We start from the raw sequence: 24,874 nt of genomic DNA on the forward strand, positions 1-24,874 counted from the left end.
TGAATTAAACACTTTCATTAAAGTTTCCCACAGTAGCTTTAATATTTAATTAGGTATTCCACCAAAGAAAAGAACAAAATCTTTGCAAAGTGATTTTTTAGGCTTTTTTTTTTTTTTGGATGTGAAATATTTATCAGCATATCTCTTTGGACAAGTATTTTTATCCCCCAGGCAGGGAAAAAAACTTCCATGCTCAAATCGGTTTCAAAACATTTTATTTTACAGCTTGAAAGTTTTCTATACTTCAGCACCTCATGCCGTGACTTTGTTATTTCACTTGTTAATGAATGGTAATTAAATCTCTTTTGGCTGAAAAGGTTGGAGGGCTCCTGCTGTATTACAAAAACAATTTCTGAAAGTTACAAAAATGCCCAAGTGTCTAGAAATTAAAGCTTAAAGTTTGCCATGTTTTGAGTCCAAGTTTTAATCGCTCTGAAGGATTTGTGTGGGAGAGCAGCATGTCCCATTGAGCCTGCACAGTCCCCCCAATTGAACAGACATAATTATGTCACTTTGTATCTACCAGAGTAAACACAATCGTGCTCTTAATAATGCCATTGTGGCCACAAACTTCCTTGATCTTCCTAACAACTGCAGCAAACATTGCATAAACCCTATTATACACTACCCACACAGAGAACTGCTACATATGTACATCTAAGTAAAGACTTGTTAATTTTGCATTTGCTCAGCAGGGCTTGAAACATCAGCCTATTAATTTTTCTTCTTTTCTGTATTCTCATTTCTTTCAGGTGCTTTGAGTCAGAAGATAAATGGAGTGTGTGCTTACAACTGAGGTAGATAAAAGAGAAATAACTACATATTAAGGCATTTTGTGATGTTACAGTGCTAAATAGAGACACAATACTGAAAAAGAAATATCAGTACTATCCATTACATCCGTGCAGGAGTCTGCTGGCATCAAATGGGCAGATTTGGTACACGGTTTGTAAAAAGAACTATGTTAATTCCAATGCTAAATGTACAAAATATAAATGCAATATAAAATGTAATTCCCATGTAAAAATGTGTTTTATTATACAGAAAATTTTCCTGCAGGTGATACAGTGATTTCAGTAGATTCTGAATCTCTTTCAAAATTACAGTTTCTTGAACAAGAAACTGGGAACAGGAATGCAACTAGATGAGTGCATTCCTAGACTGCAATTTTGGGAATGGGTTTGCATAAAGGAAAGTCCCCTATGTTGAAGTGAGGTACATCAATCTTGAGGGGTGGTAATTTCATCCTCATATCAATGCTGGATGGTTCCTTCTCCCTTTAAACAGAAACAAAGAAACAGAAAATTCACATTTCATTCTGCAGCCCAGAGATGTTTACAAATGAAGGAAATCTGTGTCCTCCAGAGTTTCTTTGATGCAACCATGTATCAAGAGATCATTTTAAAAGTGTTGATTAAAGCCTTTTGGGCTAAACCTCCAAGACTAGGTGTCTGTTTGGATCTAATTACAAAACTTCTGATGGGGTTTGGAATTATTAAAAATTAGAAATAAATGAGCTTTCTTTGTGCTACTCCCCAAAATGGTCAGAGCACCTCATTAGAGCAAGTATGTACATGAGTTCTGTGACTTCAGATTTCTAATCACCATCCTGTTCTAGCTGGAATATGCCTGTTTTCAAACAAACAGCTACATTCATCAAAGGCACAATGGGGAGGTTTTCTTTCCTTTGTTGAATTTTAATGAATATATAGTGCTATCTGTCTTCACATGTTAACAAAGTTCCAGTGATAATTGCTCTGCCTGTGACATTTGCAGAAAACTAGCAGTGTGCTGTAGGTGCACTGACAGCCCCAGGGAGCTGCTCCATCTGAGAATCCAGGAGGTCTTGAATGTGATGGCCTTAAGAGGAGGGGATGAGGGTTAGCTGGTTCCACTCTTACAAAGCTGGGGAGGTAAGCAGAGCACTACAAAGATAAAGGGCAATATTCCAAACTCACTGTGATATACCTGGATGCTTCAGAGAGAGGTCCTGATTAACCAAGATTAACCAAGTGCAGCTTTATGAAGTTGTACTTTCTAAAAACAGCAGAAGTTTCAAGGCTTTACAAAGAAGGTCAGTACCATTACTTTATTTCACAGTCACAAATGTGAGTGCAACCACATTTTTACAAAATCTAGCCTTGTCACATGAGCATCTCTGCTCAGTCTCCAGTAAGGGGAAAGAAAACACTTCTGGAATTATTACTTTTCTATTTGCCCCTAAGTAACAGTCAGGATAGGAAGAAATTCAGAGAAACCATGTCAGATGTCTAGTTATGCATCCTTTTCCAAATCTGAACCATACAGAGGTAGGAGATTAACCAAAAGATGGCATAGATGAACTTAACAATTAAAAACATTTATAACTGGTTTTAATTGTATTAATGTAGCCCTAATGGATATGACAGCTGACAACACTAAAAACTAACATTCTGTATTTAGATGGCTTATCCCATCTCATGACTGGGCTTCCAAATCTGGGGGGAAAAAATGATCCAGAGTCCATGTTCATTTTTCCTCATGCTCCCATGGAGACAACAAACAGATGTGCTCATCAGTATGGAAAATTCTATGCAATGAATACTATAATATATTATGCAGAATTAATGTGCAACCAGCCACATGCAAAAGCTCCCAGTTACTATCCTCAGTGCAGTTATTTACATATACAGGACTGCTGGATTAGGTCTCTGGTGTGGATTTAAGCTTCATATTTTCTCACAAGTGCTTGTCAAGATCAAAATGGGATCCTGGTGCTAGAAGCAACTAGGAAAATAGTGATGCAGGAAGGGTTCAAGAAGCTGAAGTTAAAAATAGGAAGAGATAGGAAAAGAATGTCTAAGACAACTGGGAAAAGCAACAGTCAGAATCAGAGAGCTGAAAAAGAGGATTTCAAATTCACAATCAAAATCTTAAACATTGAATTTTCATTTTAAACACAAAGCAAAGTTAAATTCACACTGTCACTATATTCCTTCAGCATCACATGCAGAGCTGCATTTATTCAGTACCAAGATGTTAAATCACAACTCAAAGCTATCTTGTGCAAATCAATAAAAGCTTTAGATGATAACTTTGTGTAAGGTTATCTGTGAGTATTAATTCTCTTTCATACCAGGGTAGTCAATAATGTTGTTAATGCTATCGTCCTGATAGGATCCTCTTTTTATTAGAAAAGCCAGCTACATTTATTTCAGACATGATGTTAACATTAGCCAGCAAGATAGAGAATCAAGTCAGTGGTTTTCTGTCAGCTGGGATTTAGAGAAATCTGAGAAATCTGTGTGAATCAAATGGCCCTGGCTCTTTGGGCAGCATCCACGCAGCAGGCACTGCATGTGCAGCCCTGCCTGAGGCAGCAGTGCTGTGGAATGGCTGCACGGCAGGGAGGAGGACTCCTTGGGGAAGAGCCTGACTGCACCACAGGTCGTCTCTATTGCAGAAAGCCAGAGATGTGTCTTGCACAACTGGAACGTTGGAGAAGGAGGGCTACACAAGTTTTTCCCTCGCCAACACAAAGCACAACCTAGAGACAGCAGAAGTTGCAGTTATCCAGGACTGGTATGCCAGCTATGCCTCTGTTCTTCAAAGCAGGATGTAGTCCAACAGGCTGGACTGGGGTGCAAAGCAATGAGGGGCAGAGGAGAGCAAAGCCCAGTACCAACCCTTGGCTGCCACAAGACAAGAGAGGTGCAAGCCAGGGCTGGAACTTGGTGCTGGTGCCTTCTGAGGCTGTGGTGGGGCCACAAGTGATGGCAGCCTGCAGAAGCACCACTAACAGTACCTGAACGTGCTTCGAAAACACAGATGTCACAAAGACACCAGTGCTCATCAGACTACAGACATGCTTGCACAAAAGAACAACCTGACAAGCTGCCCCAGTGGCAGGTATTTATCCTGAACCCACAAACAGTGTATCCAGCACTAAATGACTTTCAATACGAATTTCCTTTCACTGTATAACATGCCCCAGTTCAGCCACCATCAACTCACACAGTGTTTTTTGGTTTATTTTAAAGCAATTATGCCCTTAACAAGTGGAGGTTTTATGACAGGAATTAACTCTAGGTGAGATACAACAACAAAATGTGGGTGAATCTCTCCTCATTTTATGAACAAAAAGAGACATGATGCCAGAGTCTGAAATGGAAACATCGAATCTACTGTGGAGGAGACATTTAGCTGCTGGAAACAGATTATCAGGCATTATGGTAGCCTCACATATTGATCCTAAAGCTCCAGAAAGGCCATTACTACTGCACAATTGTTGCTAATTCCAAACATTAAGGTAACATTATGCAATTTGCAGATGGACAAAAGTTGCTGTTTATCACTGATTATTTTGCTAATTTAGTCATCAAGTCGTTTGCTGTCTGAAATGGAATTAAGGAAGAAATTATAAAGGCAACTTTGAATTATGTTCAGCAGCTGTAGAGAACCGTTGGCTTTAGTGTGTGAGGAAGGCACAGGCTGAGGATGGAAATGAATGGAAAGACAAAAGGCTTCCTGTGCATACAGAAAATCTTGGTAAGAGATCACAACATCTGACTGCAGAAATCTAAGAAATCTCTCATTAAAAGTAAAGCCCATCCTCAGCACCCTCAGCAACTTTTTGGATGACAGCAAACTGAATGGGGCAGTTGACTCACCTGAGGGATGGGATGCCATCCAGAGGGACCTGGATAAACTGAAGAGGTGGGCCCTTGGGAATCTCTTGAGGTTCCACAAGACCAAGTGCTGGGTGCTGCACCTGAGTCAGGGCAATCCCTGGAATCAATCCAGGCTGGGAGATGAACAGATGGAGAGCAGCCCTGCCCAGAAGGACCTGGGGGTGCTGTGGGTGACATGAGCCAGCCATGTACACTCACAGGCCAGAAATCCTGTTGCAATAGGACAAGGGATAAGGGGTTTTAACTGAAGGAGGGTAGATTTAGACTAGATATAAGAAGGAAATTTTCTATTATGAGGGTGGTAAAAGACTGGCCCAAGATGCCTAGGGAGGTGGGGGATGTGCCATCCTGGAAACATTCAACATCAGGCTGGGGCTCTGAGTACCTCAGCTGGTCATATGTCCCTGCTTATTGCTGAGGGTTTGGACTAGATGGCCTTTAAATGTCCCTTCCAACCCAAACTGTTCTATAATTCTATGCTTTGATGTCAGAGACAAGACACTAATCTGTGTTCTCTGGGCACCATCTCATTGATATGAATAATTTAAATGGACTGCAGAATGTGTTCAGCAACATCTCTGATAGATGTTCTTGTCCTGGCCACAGATCATGGTAAATCCAGACCAGACTGAAGTAACATGGAGGAAAATTAACATTCAGGAAAATTAGGCAAGAAAACGGTATCACCTCAGTCAAATTTGGCCACATTCAGATAAAAAGGGTCTAAAACAAAAATCTAGTTTGTGCAGAAAGTTGTGTAGACAAAACTGTCGTTTTTTCATACTTCTTCTCTTGCTCCTTGCGTTTCTGAGCCAGATATTTCTTTTTCACTTCCAGAAGCTCATTGTTAAGTCTTTCAATTTCATGTTTGTATTCTTTGCTCTGTGTTTCACACATAATCAGTTCTGAGGACAAAACCTAATAAACAAAACACAAACAGCAGAAACAGGAGATGTTGCTTCACTTACACAAAAGTGAGTACTTTTACAAGCACTTTCTCCTTTTATATTTGATGATGTAAGACATGATCTTTTTCTACCACAATTCTTTTTCCATCTTGATGTTTCATTTGGTCTCACCTCTGCCCACCTAAAAACATCTTACAAAATAAAGGTTATGGCATTTAACCATAATACAACATGTAAAACAAACTCCAAGATTTACGGGAATGGCATTAATAGATGCATTAGCTCTTAATTTCTGGGACATAAAGCTAGGCAAAAATCCAAAACTAAGGTCTTAATAAATCAGGGAATTATTTGATAATAATGGAGTTTATTCACAGGGATGCACTGCTAAGTGGAGTAATCCACACAGGCAAAGCAGTACTAGGCACTGTAAATATGAATACAAAGCCACTTTTATGTGACTCAGTAAAATTTTTAAAAAGGAGGAGCATGCATAGTGCACTGTCCTTCTTTCAAAAGGGTAATAGCTTGACCTGGCACCCCAAAATGGCACAGGCACCATCGTGCTACAGCACACAGTGCCTGAAATATAAAGCAGCAATTGACTGCATTAAGGACAAATAAGGACCGTATGGAGAACTTCAAATCACGTTCAGTTTAGCTAAACTGAGGCTTCTATTTTACATTTTCTACATTGTTTTTCTTCTCCATGGAAAGCTAAGATTTGCATAACAGCCTCTTTGTTTCCTAAGGGCCCATCTGCTCCTGCATTTTTCCTCATGGTTAGTATAGACGTGATTATGATGCAGTGAACAGGAGATGATGACTTCAACAGAGAGAGGAGCTGCAGAAGTAGATGAACTCCTGGGGAGACTGATCTCTCATCCAGGCAAGAATAAGAGATCAGCTTATTCATAGAATATCATAGAATTCTATCAAAGACTCGCTTTTTAATACTATGCTTTTAAAATTTTCTACAAGATTCTTTTGCAAGCAGGAACTCCTCCCTCTGACTGATGGGGTTAGAACAGGTTCCTCCTGTCATCTCCACAAAATGTGAAAATCTAAATATACATGTACACATGGCAAGAGAAATAACGGTAACTTAAGACTGGATTCTCAGTATATTCCCACTAGTTTGTTAAAACTAAATGCTTCTTAAAGATATTAACAGTTTAAAATAAAGGGAAGGAGAATAAGCTGAATGAAAAGATGGCAGTATCCCAGAATGCCTGTGCAAAAAATCTATTTACAGCATTGTGAAGCTAACTCATACTGTAATAAGACTTTTCCTCTTTTTTAATGAAATAAAGTAGCATAAAAAAGTTTGTTTGCTGCTCTGTGCTGTCCCTTGAGGAGATGCCATGATAACCTGGTTTTCCTGGTCTAACACACTAGGGCAGGCACACTGTTCACTGCAGATCTCCCTGCAGCCCCTCCCCAGGGACCCTGGGCACCTCTTACTTTGATCTGCTTCGTCTTGTCCCGCAGAATGTTCCGGTACTGCTGCAGCTGCTCCATGGCTTCGGGCCCAGGCTGCCGGGCCAGCACGCGCCTCAGTTCCACATACAGCTTCTCCTTTTCCTGAGCAAGAGACAACAGAAGAGACCTCTTATTAAACTGCTATGGCAGCAGCACAGCCTGAGAGGAAATCAACCTCACTGAAAATTGCAACTCAGTTAGGAAGGTATTTGGAGAAACAAATCTGCCTGTGTGTCAAGCTTTCCTCACTAGCCATAAGGTATTTAAAGTTGTTGTGATAGCAGTGGGAGAGCTCATTAAGATAAACATCCAGCTACTTCAAACCATGAATGAAATGCTCTTGAACATCATCACCAACAAACACTCTCTACCTCAGCAGTTACTGAAAGAGTATCTAGGGCTAGGAAATTAATCACTAGAAACTGTGCTTATTGCAATCCTTCTTCTTATGAGTCACATTGCTTTACATTAAGGATCACAGCTTCACCCAACAGGATGTGATCTGGCAATAGAAATGCCAGCAAAGGTCTGTACAAAAGAGTAACTTCTTCCAAAGAAAATCCTGCAAAGCACATGTATACACACAGAGAGATTTATATATATATATAACCTTTCAGTTTAACTGCAGGGCTCTGGGAGAGGGAAAGAAATTATAAACAGCAACAATTATGACTAGCACAATTACCAAGTACTTTTTCTTTGTCATGTGTCTCCTCATCCTTTATGTTGGAACAGTTATACTTGTGGGAGTCGGATACTGCCATGCCTGAAAAGAAATCACACCATGGACCCACTTACAGATTTCTGTACTGAAATGCTGGGGGGTTTTTGAGAGTGTACTTTAGTCTGAGGAATAAAGCTCTGAAAAAAGCCATCTTCACAGTTTTGCACATTACAATAGTTTTACTATCTACCCTGAAATCTAAGATCATTAAATAATATTATTTAGTAAGATCACATCCTTTTCTGATACATTGAAAACTGGAATTAGAAAAGAGACTAGCAGACAAAAGATTTAACTGAGGAAGACAAAAATGCCAAGAAGAAGGTAGGATAGGTGATTATTTACACTGGATTTGACAAAGCCCCTTTTAACTGTCTTTTTTATAAGCTCTCTCTATAACTCTTACCACAGAATTTGTCTGTTGATCTGGGAAATGGGCCCATCACATCATCTAGAACTGTTACATTTGGTCTTTCTCAGTAGCTGAGCCAGGCTTTGCAGAAGTGGTTGTTATTTTGAAGATGTAAAATTTTAGGTGTCCAGTCTTCAAGAGCATAAGGAGTCTAGAGTTTTTAGACCTCATAATTTTCTGAAAACTATGCACTACAACGATCACCAGTTGGGACCCAAAATGGAATCACTTCAAATCATGTCTTACTTTTACAAGCATTGTCCTTAAACTCTGCAGATTACTGAGGAAGAGTTCCTTATAAATGAAATTGTTCACAGTTCATCTCTGGAAAAATCAAAACCTCTTGAGACTCAGACTGAGGTTTTCATAGCAGCAAATACTAAATTGATAATTCATTCTGAGTAGAGAGTTATTCTGCCACTTCAGAGTGGTATTTCCACTACCAGCTTTTCCATCCGAGGTAGTAAGATTTTACTGCAAGGTAAAAACAACAGCAAAAGAAAAATCCACCTTGTCAAAATCTGGCCAGTCAATATTAACATCTCAACCCTGAATGTATCATATATTTGTATTTTGTAATAGTGTAATGGTAATTTGGATAAATATGGTGCAATTGATAGATTGAAGGTCTTAAGTGCAATTGTTTTCCAATTTTTTTCTCTCCCTACCCTCTACAACAGCCAACCAAGCTCTTCAAACACTGTGCAGTGGTGTGTATAATAACCTCATTTAGAGACAAAGCATGCGATTCTATTGCAAGGAGAAACTCTTTTATGCAGCAGAGACTCATTAGGTGTCCAATGTATATTGTATCCATAACCCAACAGAGACAGAACCAGATGTCTTACAATGCATATCCTGTCCTTTCTTGCTAAGCACTGTCCATCTCTTTTACATCAGGTCAAATTATTTGTCACTGGGTAGAAGCAACATATGTCAGTAAAACACTGGAAGAAAACCCTGGATACTTCTTTCCTCCTCAGCAGAAGCTTGTATCCACAGGTTTCACAGAAATTCTAAAAAATTTCACAGGAATTTCTACAATTTCTGAAATTTTACCCCAGGATACAACAAATTAATTAAAAAGAAATAAATTAATTTCAACTAATTTGAAAATAGCAACCACAAGAGTAACTCTATGCAAGTCACAAGGTGCATGTGCAGGTGGTTCCATCCCAACATATAAGAAATCAGAAATGACCAAGAAAAACATATCAGCACAAATTCATAAAGAGAAGCTTTGTTTTCTGTAATGGATTAAGTGAATCTATTATGACTGGGTTTCTTTGGCTCATCCCAAACTGCCTCCCCTCACACTTCCCTCCATCCTCACACCAGGCTGCCATCACAATACACATCTTACCACAGTTCTGAGGTTTTGAGATCAAGGAACTGCAAGGCACAACTCTTCTTCTTGAGGTGAAGGAAGATCCATCAAATCTCTGTAAATCCTTCTGTTAAGCCTTCACTGGTAAGAGTAATGTACCTGTGCTCAGATCAAGTCTAGGACAGTAACAAAGCTTTTTACAGGATCTTTCCACCACAAAATTCCCATGGAATTAAGCAGATGTTTGACTGCAGAACTGAGCCCATAACATCAACGAGCTTCACTGGTTTATGACACAAACTAAGCCAAGATGATGGTGGAGAGATGATGGCACATTCATTTTGTGTATGTAGGGCATGCTGGGACACTCAGACTGAGGATTACAGTTAAATTTCAGGCATTCCAAAGAGAATTTCAGCACCTCTGTGAATACCTGCTGTAAAAATTCTGCAAATAAAATTGCACATTATTTTTAGAACAGCCCTTCCTGTCTTACATTTGTTTCCCAGGGGATCTCCAAGGAGCTCACAGGTCTGTCTGTAGGCCCAGCTATGACAGCAATTTTCTTCATCCCCAAGTCTCTCACCCATTAATTTGGAGAGGGAGGGTAGGCAAGTAAGTGGTGCTTTCCCCTAAATTTAACTAGGTGCTGTCTCAGCCATACTCTCTAGTTCTCCTGGCCTGCTTGCTCTACAGCAAACTGAGAAAAAATTATTTTCTTCTGCAGAAGACTGGCTATCATTTGGCAAATTTCAGTTGATTGTCCAGGATTAGGTGGTCACAAGTTGGCTCCATCTTCATCAAGAAAAATCTTTTTTCAGCAAGATCCTACTTCAAAAGAAGCTATTGCTGCTGACCAGCACAGCCCCGTTTGCTTTTCCATGTAAGGACCATCAGTACCATCAGACACATTCCCAAAGTGGCAGCAAGGCATTCGGGGGGTGGGAAGCATTCACCAGTCCCAGGCTGGAATAGGGCTCTAAAGATGTGACCTCCTTTTGTGTTCCTCACCACAACACCAGGAAATGGCACATCTTGTTAGTTAGCCCAGGTTGTATTCTGAACCAGAGAGGATGGATGACCACACATTTAATGAAGATGTATTCACAGCCAAAATAGGCCCCGCAGTCCCAGCTTCTTTCCAGATACATAATTCAACAAATTTATGTCTTTGCCAGAGCAGCACCCCTTTTCCAGCTTTGTCCAGCAGACCCACAAAAATCCTATTATGCACCAAAAGCTTTCTATCACATGAATAACCAAAAAAAAAAAAATCCAAAAGACTTTGCATTGGAGTAAATTTAACTTATGTCAATTCCTGTCTCCAGCAACTGAGCTGAAGAAGAAACTCAACAAGATAAAGATGTAGTGCAAAAGTGTGCAATGTAGAGTATGGCAGCAGTTCCTAAAACATTCAACCTAAAAGAAAATTCTTATTTTAATTAGCAAGGTGGAGAAGGCAATACAGTAACTGTGCAAGCACTCTACAGTTCCTCATGGCTTTGCTGGGGATAACAAGTCAGTCAATGTGCCACAGGGAGTTTATTCTTTATTGGCACTGTAACCTAAATGTCAGTGCTGTGCTGAACTCCAGAGGCATTCTGTTTATGATGCCATGCAGCAGCAAAGCATCCTTAGGGGTAGTGATTCCTCTTCATAAGTGTTAAACAGGACACAGAAATTTGGATTAAATACTTACTACATATCTAGTCATAGTCATTTTAGCTGTATAAGCCCTCCGTTTATTTGTTATTGTGTATACCTAGCAGTAGCTGTTGGCTCAGGACATCTATCTTTAAAATTTTTATGAGGTAAAGAAAAAAAATTAGCATATGGTGACCTTCACAAATTTTATAATAACAGAAGAAAGTTGCCTCCAGCACTATGAGAAATGTGCTGTATAAACTTTCCCTGTAAACACTTTCCAAAAGCTCTTGCTCTTTCCTGCCTATTCCACATTCATCAGCAAACACCCTTGCAAGGATGCAGTTCCCTAGAAGAGCTCCTGTTTTAATTATCACCTAGACACTTCATTAACTGTCCAATGTGAGGTTTTTTATTGGCTAAATTAATTATGTTTGAAAGAGGACACTGAGGCCCTTTCACAGCACAGCAACACTAATGCTGTGTTAGGTATTTTGAGTTTTCCTGTGAAAACCACCAGCTTGAAGGAAATAATGGGATAATCGCATCTTTGGTGAAATTTGTACTACTTAAACTTGTAACTTATTTCTTCAGTTGATAATAATGCTTCTCAAGAGCAAATCTGTTTCCTTTGGCACAGAGGAAGCTGCACCAAATTGACTGGCATTTTGAAAACAGCTTAATTAGAGAGAAAGAAACCACCTTGGAGCACCTTGTAAGTTCTTCACCCTTAAGTTAGTGTGGTTGGTTTTTTGTTTGTTTGTTTTGGTTTTTAGAGGTTTTTTTGCAACAGCAAGAGCTGAATGCTGCAGTATCACCATCTTCCAGGAACAGCAAAGTATGAACACTTCCACCTGGAGTACAACTGCAACTTATTTTTATTATTATTACTACGAACTATTATTATCAGATCTTCTGCAATTTGAGTATAGGAAAACAATTTTTTTTCCAATGAACAAACAACTTACATATACTCCTTTCAGCTTCTGAACTCTGAGACACAAGGTTAACATTCTACCTAAAGAAAACGGCATGGATGTGTCTTGCTGAAATAACAGCTGCAGTACCCATTTTACTACTTAAATTACACAGGGGTTTATAAAATCATTAATTAGATTATTATTATTATTATTATATTAGATTATTATGAGTTAGATTAATTAGCTCATTTAATCATAATGTTTTTACTTTACATTGCAGAAGATTATCAATTAATTATCTCCTGTTCTATATGTGTGAGCAGAAACACACACATACACACACACACACATGAAAGTGAGCTGTTCCTTGAAGGTGAGAATTACACCTGACATGACATGGATTGATGTAAATATTCCAACTATTTTCACAGAGCCTGAAGTTTGACAGTTGGGTTGAAGAGAGTTCTAAACAAGCTTTTGTTTTACATTCTAGTTGCAGCTTGTCTTAAAGTGACCTGGAGGAGATCAGAGGTTGATACAAATCTTATCAACAAAGTTTCTAAATATTTTAAGTGCATAACTCCACAAAGAAAGTGCATGGGAACCTTTTACTGTATAATAATTACTTTATACAAGGTTCTAAGAAAAAAGAAATTAAGTCACTTCTTCAGATCTATACTATTTGACTTGCAATCTCTGTATTTTAATGTCAGTGTAACAGCATGTATTTCAGCTATTCAATAGCCATTTAGATTTTTTAAATTTTAGATGAATCAAAGGAGAATTATCACAGCTCTGTTGATAACGATTAGCTGTTCCTGCAGGTGACAGCTTGGGATGAAGACTCCCAGTAGACCCAGCTTCTGCTCTCACTTCAGACTGATCTGACGATGACCTTGAAGGGTCAGAGAGACTGCAGAGCTCCTTCTAGAAACATCTATTTTTAAGTTAGGCACCTACATCTCTTTAGTCACCTGCTTGACTTAGATCTTTAGATTTCCCTGAAAGATGAGAGCACTTTGCTTCAAGTCCTTTGGTGTTCTGGAGCTGCTACCTCTGAACACCTATCTCAAAGTCAAGCCACCACTTAAATCTACAATACCTGTCTAACAAGGCAGGAAAGCCTACATACATCTTTTTGACAGGACAGCAGAGCTCCCCTGCATACATCAAGTACCTCAGGGAAGAAAGACTAGTCTCCTGTTACCCTTTGGAACCTATTAAGGAATAACAGTACATCTGAGAAACATACACAGCAATTCTGAAATCATGAATGTTTTAATGCATGGCTTCCTTCAGACTCACTGTAATTACAGCTGAGCCTCTGCTATTCTTCAAGGAGTTCTGTTTCAGCTCCCCTTGCCTGCTTCTTAAAATTCAAAGAAACAGAAATAGGACTAAAGGAAGGGGAAAGACAGGGAATCCTAATGTCCATGTAAAGACAACTGCTGTGTTCAAGTGTCCCATCCCCTGTTTAAGATTACAGCTGGATCTACTTAGACAGGCATGAACCCTTGAGCTCTGAGCCTCCAAGAGGCGCAGCAACTGGCTGACTGTGGCACCCTACTTGGCAGAGACTCTCCCTGCTGAGGTTCATGGCTCCTGTGCACTCAGCAGCACATCTCTGCATGTCTCAAAGAGAAGAGTGGAGAAATAGGGTTCTTTCTACACCTGTTTGTGTCCTCCTATGTCCCATTTTAAGCCAGCCTTCTAAAAGAACCCAGGCAGCCACACAATGACTCTGCCTGCCTTCCTCAAACAGCTGCAAGACAGCATTAGCTGCAGTATCTTTCTGCATGTGCTCCCTCAACAACAACACCATTCACAGTAAGAATGGAAGAGAACTGGAATAGAACAAATCTAGTCTGTCCCTGTGGAATGACTTTTTTTGTGGGGCTTTTCTTTTGATTATCATACAAGAGTATAATCCATCACTGACTGTAGATTGTCCGTATCTTGCTGCTGAGGGAGGAGCAGAATACCCCTTATCTTAACACAAGAACATCTGCCAAAGGGTGAATACTAAAGATATACCTCTACCTCTGGGCCACCCTATAGAATATGGGCTCGTGAATTTATTGCTACACTGCTGCTGCACTCCTGCAGTATTTCAGCTTCTCTAGCAGATTCTGGATGGCTGACAGTCAGTATCGGATTGCTTCAGCACTGCAAAGTCTGTGCGCTGCAATGTATTCAGTCAGCACAGCGAGTCATTTATTTTCCCTTAACAAGATAACTGGTTGATTAATATACTTTACCCTGAGGTGCACAGCAGATTTATTTCCTTCTCAGACACATGCTGAACACAGGAATGAGGAGTAAACAACGCTGTTTTCAGTTATTTGTTATTTACTGGAACAATTCCTGAACTTTTAATCCAAGCTTTATTCTAGCAAACTAATGTTGAAGACAAGGTAAATTCTGACTAAGAACGTTAGGATTGGATCATTTTACAAAATATTTTCAATCTAATGATACAAGGTATCCATGCTCATGATTCTGGGTTCAAACCGAACATAATGTCTTTGAATAAAATACTTTGGTGATCACTGTTTCTGTTTTGCAGATGCAGATTACAGATGACAGTGCTGTGTCTTAGGTTCTTGGCATCCTTGTTTCATTATCTAAATAATATTACACCTTTATTGTACACATGCTGAAGAACTGCTTCCAGCCAGAGCAGTGATCCTCTTCTCATTCTACAAAGAGTTATTACATGAATTACCAAAGTTCACTAAAACTCCTTGAAGACACACAGGAATGAAACTCAGTCCCCCAGGACCACCATGCTGGTGGCTGTGTCAAGACACCTGCTCCTTGCTTTTCAGAAATAACAGGCCTGGACTACAGCAGGAGGTTACAAATGTGGGAGGAAACTCACAAAAAGCCATAGTGTACTTGAAAACAACAATCTCTTCAGGCATGCTGAACTTCATGGACTGAGAATACATGTATTAGAATGCAGGACACAAAACTATGCTTGACACTCATCCATGAAGGATAGTACTTGTGTAATTAAAACAATCTTGCATGATGAGGAGGGATGACATCTGATGACCCACTAGAGTTCTCTTTCCAGCTCAAACTCAACTAAATATATCAATTCTTTTAAAAAACCTGTAAAATAGATTCAGTATTCATGTATATTTGCCACCTATAAAGCCTAAGGGATTTTTCTACTGCCTACAACTTCCTCAGCTTTGTAAATGACATCTGAGTATTTCTGACCAAAACATCCTTAGATGAGCTAAAAATGGTGCAGATCCCCAGAAGTTATTTTCTCAAATAAACTTGCACCTTGCTTCTGTCCAAAACCATTTATCATGGGAAATATGTTTTGTTTATCAGGGCAGGGTAGTTTCACAAAGAGTCAGTAAAAATTATCTCTTCCACTAAGAAAACTGTTCACCAAAAATATTTTTTTGATCACTAGGTAATCTGCTTTCTTTTCCATTTCTCAGTACCAGAAATATTTGCACTATTTTTATTGGAAAATTATTTTCTCACCCTAAAGTATCTTTACCTGGTGACGTTAAAGTGCTCAGCATACTTCCTACCCATTTTTTCAAAACCCTGTTTAAACAAACATACCACAAAAAAAAAAAAAAAAAAAAGGCTATTTTTCTGGGAAGACTTTATTCTCTTCCACTTGAACTGCAACATATGTGGGAGGAGGGAAAGAATCTAAATGTCAGTGTGTTTTTAAGAGCAGTTTATCATGCAGTAAATTTCTACAGCATAGAACATCTTCTAATTCTAGATGGACTGAGATTAGAAGATCTAAAATAAACTAATGCGCCAAGAAGTGTATTGGAAATAGGCAGAAATAGAAATCAACTCCTTTCTGAGGAGAGCTAGGGCAAGAACTGAACATTCCTCAGATATCTGTTGAATTATTAAAGCTTACACAAAACTTTCAGGTAGATATGTAGACCCTCAAGAGATCTTCACACAAGTGACTCGTACCTTTCATGTTTTTGAGATATGATTCCTCACTGCATCATCACAGGATTGCATATAAGCCCTGGCAAATTTGCACCAGGATTTAATACATTTATCCTACAATTTGCTTAGTGTGAGTGGTTCTGCCCTAGTCACAGAGCCCTACTGGCTACACAATCAAGTTTTTGAAATTAAATAATTAAATTAACTGGGAAAAATTATCAGTGTCAGAACAAAAGACACTAGACACATTCTAATTGAATGGAAAAATCATCATGCCAAGCATAGAATCACTGAAAGACATTAATCTTTCAATTTAAAACCAATATTAAATACAAAATATCTCCAAAGCTATAATCCTCATTCAAAGTCATAGTTTAGCAATGAACCTTTCAAACACAACAAAAATAAAATTAAAAAACGTCACAAGAAGGAAAGAATCTAAGAGTGGCCCTAAAGGATAACTTGATGCATTAGGTACCTCCATATGTCACTTCATTCTGCATTGGAGATTCCAGTTCAAATAAGTTTCAAGGCATTTGACTGAAATTATTTTGACAGTAGTAATTCAGTTATGCATCATAATATTGAGCTGGTAATGAGATCTTTTTTATCCATCACAAGTAAGAACTGGGTTGCAGCCAGAGTTCCTGGTCACACATTATTTTTTTCATCTGAGAAAAGAACAGAGCTTGTCTTTGGAGTCTAAATAAAGGCTATTCTTACAGTGTGCCTTTGACACATCAGCCTAATTCTGCGCAACACTGGGGAAGTAAACTTTTTCTTTATGATTCATATCCAGCTGAAAGCCAAAAAGTAAATGTTAGGCCTGAGTCCTTACGGTATTTCCCATTTCTATATTTCAATGCAAATCCCTTGAAATTCCAGTCACCAACTTAGAACTGCAGTCATAACCTCAAAACTCACACTGCACCAGGGGTTTTTCTCTCTCCTGTTTCTTTAAGATACATAGCAACACTTAAGTTTTTTAGTTTTTGATAAGGACAGGAGAGCACGTTTCTGCCTTCCCCCTCACACCCATCCTTCAGGAACCATTTTATCACTGGCTAGAAGTTTTGGCAGCTTAGCTTTCTCAGTCAGAATCACAGAATAACATGTTGGAAGTAAACCTCAAGTTTCATATGATCCAACCCTTCTTTCATTCCCATTTGCTTATACTGGTGACTAATATACATCTATGAGAGCAAACATAACATTAAATTAAATTAGTTGTCCCTTTAATGGGACCGCTCATGGAAGGGACTTTGGGATTTGATCTTAAATTGACACCTTTTAAGTCTCTGAATCATAGAATAGAAGGTTGTAACGGGACCTCAAGGATCATCTGGCCCATCCTTTCTCAGCAAAAGCACATTTACACAAGATAGCCCAGCGCCCTGTGGGGTAGATCCAGACAGATCTTTGAAGGGTGCAGTGTTAGGAAATGCACCACTTCCCTGGGGAGATGATTGCCGTGCCTTCCAATTGTTCTCATTATTAACAACTTTCTTCTTGTGTCCAATTAGAATTCCACAGGAGAAACCTGTACCTATTACCCCCATCTTTGCCATGTGATTCCTTGTAAAGAGAAAATGTCCATCTTCCTTTTAACCATCCTTTAAATACTGGAACACGGTTACAAGGTCTCCCCTTAGCCTTGTTTTCTCAAAGCCAAACAAATACAGTAGTTTCAGACTTTCCTCCTATGGCAAGCTTCCCAGTCCTTTGATCATCTTTGTGGCCCTCTTTTGGACCCACTCCAGCCTGTCCATCTTTTTTATACAGCAGGGACCAAAACTGAACACAGTATTCCATCTGTGGCCTGACAAATGCTGAGTAGAGTGGAATAACCTCTGCTAGTGATGCCCTTGTTGACATAACCCAGCACCCTGTTGCCCTTCTTTGCTGCAGCAGCAAAATGTTCATTCATACTGAGCTTGTTGTCCACCAGGACACCCAGGTCCCTTTCCAGAGAGCTGCTCCCCAGTTAGGTAGATCCCAGCCTGTCCTGCACAGGATTCAGTCCTCCTGGATTGAATTTCCCAGCTCTAACACCTCACACTTATTTGTCCTTGCTGAACTTCACTCTTTTAAAGCATTGTTGCTATTTTACTTCTCCTATCTAACAGTGGGCCAATATTTTCTGTCTGTTTCTGCTCGTTGTTTACATACCTGAAGAGCTCTTTCTTGTGTTTTTTGACAACTCTGGCCAATTGCAGTTCACTGAGTGGTGCAACTCCTTTGTGTTGATATGTTTATGCCAGCTACTGCCTATGCAATTAGATGCAATTTTACCGGCAGGAAAGTCTTCTGCCATTCAAGAGCTGGTATAAGCTAAATCAGGAAATACTTTTTTGCTGGCAGAAATGGGGTTTTCAAGCGTAGAAAAGGCCTAGAGCTCAATATACTCACCCCTTTAATTGAGGGCTGAGAGAACTGCCTGCTTGAGCTGCAAGATAGGGTATTAATCCAGTGCTTCCAGAGGAAGTCAAATCCTCCAGGAAACAGAGATAGAAAAGCACCAAGTCCTACTACACTATAAAAAGCTAAAAAGAATTTTTCCCTTTTCATTTTTGGATGGAAAATCCCTTCAAAAGGCTGACTTCATATATATAAATGATAAAGGAGCAGTAAAGAAAGGATTGCATTTTGGCAGTGGATTTTGCAGTTCACCTGTAAGTTTCAGTGCATACAAAGCACTCTCCCAAGCTGCCTCTGCTGAAATCTCTCTAAAGACAAGATGACAGAGAAACAATAATGGGCAGGTCAAAGGAGACTTTTGGGAATTCTGCAGTCATTAGTTTCCTGAAGTGAATTGCAGTTATTTTTTATCAAAATAGACAATTCCACCAAAAAATCCCCAGCTCGGACTCTGTACCCTACCTGTAACATGCAAGTAGGTTATACTCTCAAAACCAAATAGAATCTGTACTGGGCACTAAAAACAAATAAATGCCCAATTTGAGAGGGTAAAATGAATCTCAGCCATTTTGAAGAGGTAAAGATAACATATAAGATAAAACTCATCCAGGCCTTAAGAATACCAAAATAAAAATAGGGTATAGGAGAGTATTCTCTTATTTTTCCTGGCAGGTTGTCTGTTGAGAAAATCTCTTATTCAGCATTTGAGTACACATTTCTCTTATGTGGAAGCTACTTGAGCACTGTGAGAGGAGTGAAGAACTTAGCAGAAGCATGCCTCATGAAACTCCCAAACTAAAGAAATAAATTATTTTCAGAAGAACTAGGCTCCCATAAAGTGGGCTGAAAAATACCCCATGAGATTAAAAAAAAAAAAAAAGTATTTTATATAATAAATGGGTGGGAAATGCATAACAAATATGGGGAAGCAAATCCCCAAGCTCCTTCATTTCATGGGAGAAAACTTTTACTTCAATAGCTGCCAACCTGCATAAACCCACACGGTAACACACTGTTCTAAAGATTTCTTTATGAAACTATAGTACCAGCTCTGAGAAATAAAGATGGTTATGTATATGTTCAGACACTATAGCAACGAGCACCTCAAACTGGATAGAACAGCTCTACTACCAAGTTAGCACAAATAAAATAAAACATCTGCCTATTTTGAGTGTTTCGCTATGGAATTGAGTCATATCTCTAATATATTCATTCACACACCAGTACAAGAACGGAAATTTTTTTATTCCCTTTCTACTTGATGTGAGGCATGCAAAAGCTAAGTAGCCTGGCCAAGGTCACAGAGAACATCTCTAGCTCTCCCCTCCCTGTATCTCACAATACCTGAAATGGAACTGGGCTGGAGGCAGCAGCATCCCTTCAATTCCTCCTACTCTCTGTCACTTGGGACAGTCAGTTCTCTGGAGGCATTGAAACTTAGTTCAAAACTTGGCTCAATGCAAGGACATGTGGGTGCTATGTGGCTGTAATCTCTGAGTCAGACACATGAGCTAATCATGCCTTTTGCCCTTGCACTCTTTGAACTATGAGCTCAAGACACAGTCAGCCCAGCATCACATCCTGACTGCCCAGTCCTGGGCTTTGACTGCTGACAGCTTAAAACAATAGTGATTAAAAATACACAAGTACAGAAAAACAATGCTTTCACTACTACATACAAGGCTTAAATGAGACATTTGCCTTTGCCTCCCTGAACAAATAATCGAGGTTGCACTTGCTCTTACATTTATGAGCAATCTTCTGAGATGACTGACAAAAGAGGTAACTGACATATAATGTGAATCTTTATGCTGTTATCCATTCCAAGACATGCAGCTGAATAAAATTCTGCTCAGTCAGACATAAAATCAAATTAGAGGAGTTCGCTCTGAAGAGAAAGAACTAAATTTGAAACAAATAAAGCAGTGCATAATTCACTTTTAATGGGATTAGTTCCTAAAACCACACTAATCATAATCCTAACAAGGTAATACTTTCCACTGCGAGTTTACCACATCATTGCTCAGTACACAGCAAAGCAGAGCTTCAGTCACATGAGGGATCTGCCCCACATGCAAAGTCAGCAACAGCATTTTTGCAGTGAGGATTTGCAGAGCACTCCTGTTTATTAGTAATTATTCCTTATGTCTTTACAATACATGCCATTCATCCCACACGTGCTCACAAAGACCTTCATCCATCAGTGAGATTTCCTGGATAACACACAATATATTTCTCCACAAAGCCCCGCAATATTACTCAACAGTTTAGAAAAGAACAAAAATAAAAAAGGCTCTATCTTGACTGCACAAATTCAGAAGGAAGGTAATGACTCAGACAGGAAAACTGGCTATCCCTGAAGCAACATTTCCTATGTTTGGAAAAAATGCCATTGGAGTTTTACTGACCGTAAGTATTCAAGACCTTGGGTTTGGATCTGATTTTTAAGACAGCATTTTTCAACAGTAGAGCAGCTCACAACTCTGAGAATGCCTGAATTAAAAGAGAAAGTATGACCACCTGCTCTGCAGCTACTCTTCAAAGTAGCATCTCAGGATGCCCTAATTTATTTGGCACATGAGAGCTGATACCTTATAACCCAAGACACTGTGGCAACAGGGCACACATAAATAAGAAACAAGAAAAGAATTTAGTAATTTTTCTAACACAGGAAATCTTTTTACACCTTTATTAAAATGTTCGACCCTGCAAAGCTGTTTCAGAAAAACACAACATTTAGCATGCAGCATATTCATTATCTCTCAGCATATGTCTGATCTAAAAAATGTGCCCTGATGACCTGTTAAGAGAGATTTTTGCATGAGATTTTAGAGTCAAGCTGGGTTTTTCCCGTTTTGTCAGCAATTTAAATTTTCTGACTGAAACACAGTAAATCATTCTTTTAATCACATAGCATGGATAGTATCTTGCTTCTACATCTGCCTCAGTTTTAAAGAAATGACAGGTTAAAAACAATGGAAAAGCTAATAAAAAGGATATGATCAAATGCACATCAGAAGCAGGTAAAGTAAGCAGATGCTTTTCTACACCAATCTATATGCTGTGATCCTTACCCAGCAAAAATTTCCATTTATATATCCAGTTTAAACCTTGTTCCCTGAACTTTTTTTAAAAGACCATTTACCAAAAAATAAAAAACAGGAGGACAGAGCTATAGTGCATACAATACAAATGGAATTATTTTCCCTTATAAAAACATTACAGCTCTGCATGAGTATGCAGCAGGGTGAATACCCTACAAATCAAACTGCAGGTTGTTGACACTGGGTCAACCATTTCCTCACATGGGTTATTTCTAATCTCCAGAGGTGTTTTTAATACTCTTTATTCAACACACAAAGCTTTTTATTATTACTCTACACTTTGATGTGTAGGAATTTATGCAACATAATATGCACATTATACACAGATACAAGCTTCACCTTAAACAATGATCCTATTTGCTAGCCACACACATGAAGAAAGCCACACACACATGAAAAAAGATTATTTATGGCAAGCAAAAGATTAAGATCATTTTAAAGCTGATACACCCAAAGGCTGTGCCCCTGTTACAGGGCAAGATGTGAATGAAGATGATTGGGGGTGAGGAAGTGTGACTTATGCAAGCAAACATAACACAGGGATAGCAGTCATCCTCTGACCTAATAAGTTTGTACCCCTCAGACTGCAGCCTCCAACTCTGAATATGGGAAACATTCTGCCAAGTAGGCACAGACCAGTCATCAGCAATTCCCCCACTCCTGCAAATGAGCAGTGACTGAACTGAGCTGAGCTGACTTCCAGAAGAGACCCCTAATGAAAAGATGCTGAATGCCTTTAAGCATGAATGGTTTACCAGGATTTTTTTTTAAAAAAGGAAAAAAAAAAGAGAGAGGGAGAGAAGAACTCTGTCAACATACAAATTATATTGAGGGAACAAAATTTTAAAATTCTAAAATTGGAGCTAAATTACTGCTATTTCCTATAATTCTGAAGTTCAGTCAGGATCAAATCCTACACTACCTTTCAAATACTTCACTTCAAATGCACTTCAAATCTTTCAAACTGCCCAGAAGGTAGTCTAGTGAAGCCACCCTCCTGGTGTGTGAAACTCAGCTCTCCAGAAAGCTGATGTTACTGTTCTGTTTATTTCCCTCTGCTGAAAGTCTTCCTTAGGCTTGCTCTTTCACCACAGCAGTTTGGAATTTGGTAACATCAGTTTAGTAAGTTATCAGTGAGGGTTTTGTTTGGGTGAGAATCAAGGTATGATTTTACAAAAGAGATACTACCCTCATACCAAGGACAACCAGTTCAAAGAATAATGGAATGCCTTGTGCCAGGTTATCCAGACTCTCAGCAGAAACAGCTCTGCTGGTACACTTAATTTGTGATCATTGTGCCAGTGAGGTATCCAGTAGCACATAGAGCCCTTGCAGGGAATGTGCTGGGGGTTGTCCTCCATCTCTCCTCATATACACACCCTGCTATGAAAGAACCTGATTTCAGTCATTGTGGAGGACTCAAAACACTGTGAAAAAACAGAAAAGAGCTCAGAAACATTGATGTTAAATCCCTGAACACAATGTGGAGCATAGTATTTTTGGCCTTCACTATTATTCCTCTGAGGGAAACCTTCATTTCTGTATTGTTACACAGGAAATTGGTGCCTGAATTAGGAACACAAAGGAACTCATTAGCAATTCTAACTATAACAATTAGATTTTGTATAGCCAAACCCTGTCTTAAATCTAGAAAAATAATTTAAAAATCATCTAGTTGCTATAGAAGGACCATTGCAGAGACAGAAAGGTTATATCAATGGCTAGCATACAGTAATATAAGCTCAAATACCTTCTATTTCAAAGATTTTCTTGGGCAGGCAACTTAATACCTCTATATCTCAGTTCTTCAGTTGAAAATAGATAATAGCAAAATGGGAGCATACTAAGGATAAGGCCAGATATGTAATAGAGACTGTAAAATCTAACAGAATTTGTTTTGTGCATGGGTAAAGCACAGTAAATTTGAAGCTATTTTTGCTACATTTTAAGCTAACTATTTCACTGACAGCTTTTCAGTGCTATGCAACAAAGATCACATTTTTCCAAGCAGAGGAATAATACACCATACATTACATTCAGATGAAATTTCAGAACAACGTTTTCCTATGGAACAATAAATAGAGACAAACCCTGTTTTGGTAAGATCTGCTGACCTCTTCTCAAGACAGAGGGAGATTCAGGTCACATTTTACTCTCCAGTGAGTGATACACAACACAGGCATCAAGACTATTAGGGTATTTAAGATGTTAAAATCACAGCTAGAGTTGGTAATCTGCGGCTATCCCTACAGTCACCAGAGAGACCAGATTAACACCTCTGGTTAAAGCCAGGACTCTTTGGACTCCTTCTCTGTTATATTTGATAGCAAAGTTTGCACTACAGGAATACAATCTTTCCTGCATTCTACAACATAAATCTTACTGTTATCACTGAGGTTAAGAGACATCAGATAGAGTTAAAAAAAAGATAAGCTATCACAAAAATTATTTTTTGGTGAAGTTCAGCACAAAAACCTTGAAATCAAACATACCCCAGACAGCAGCATATCTAAATCACACAAACTCTTTAGGATTCCTCCTGCCAAAAGCAAGCTAAGTACAAATAGAATCAATCAGGAATTTTCTTTCATGTTCTGGTCATAACATACTTACTTAAAATGACAAAGAAATACCTTTCAAAAAGTCTAAGACTCACTTGAAGACTAATCTATAACATGATTAAACCTTTAGTTGTATTTTCCAGAGCTGACCAGGTATCAGTAACCAGAATATAAAAATCAACTAATCTGATGCTGTTTGTGCTCTTTCAGTGAGTCAGTGCTGCCATCTAAAGCTACTTAAAGGGCATGCAAAAAAATCCAAAGTCATGCATCTAAATAACATTCAGGAAACACATGCCAGTAGACAGAGAATGCAGAGTAAGTAAAACACATTAATGAAATGCAACAAAATAATGACGTTGCAGTACCTGAAGAAGAAATTCTTTCTCTATCACTTCCCCCGTCTTGCTGATAAGTCGCTTCTGTAGTCTCTGTATTTTCTGAATCAGCTCATAGGTAGTAGGGTCACTGGCCTAGGAAAGAGCAAAGGAGTCTCAAAAATTATACATGATAGCAAGTTACTGTTTCTTTTTTGCAAATGAAAACCATAATATCTCAGTGTTCAAAAGTAACAAGTATAAAAGGGGGACTAGGGGAGGATGCATTTAGCTGTTTTTTTAAAAAAATTGCATGTATACAAGCAGCCATAGAACTTAATACATCAATTTTAGCAGCAACATGAACTGTTCACTGACAAATTAAGAGCAGTGCAAGTATTTCCTGCTGTTCAAGAACTTCAAATTGTCCCAACTTTGTTTC

At 38.9% G+C, this 24,874-nt stretch overlaps 1 protein-coding gene across 1 annotated transcript in view; it reads right to left on the reverse strand.

Moving 5' to 3' along the window:
* Positions 1-222: 222 nt before the first annotated feature.
* CFAP58 (cilia and flagella associated protein 58) overlaps positions 223-24,874 on the reverse strand; it is a 57,042-nt gene continuing 32,390 nt past the window's right edge. Inside the window, exons 15-18 of the mRNA XM_033065517.1 lie at positions 24,484-24,588; positions 7,043-7,162; positions 5,455-5,588; positions 223-1,277 (exon numbers count right to left, since the gene is read on the reverse strand). Of these exons, the coding sequence (XP_032921408.1) occupies positions 1,157-1,277; positions 5,455-5,588; positions 7,043-7,162; positions 24,484-24,588 (480 nt within the window). The 3' untranslated portion in view covers positions 223-1,156. The remainder of the gene's footprint in view (positions 1,278-5,454; positions 5,589-7,042; positions 7,163-24,483; positions 24,589-24,874) is intronic.

The sequence above is a fragment of the Catharus ustulatus genome, chromosome 8, assembly GCF_009819885.2.
Source record: "Catharus ustulatus isolate bCatUst1 chromosome 8, bCatUst1.pri.v2, whole genome shotgun sequence".
Lineage (NCBI taxonomy): Eukaryota > Metazoa > Chordata > Aves > Passeriformes > Turdidae > Catharus > Catharus ustulatus.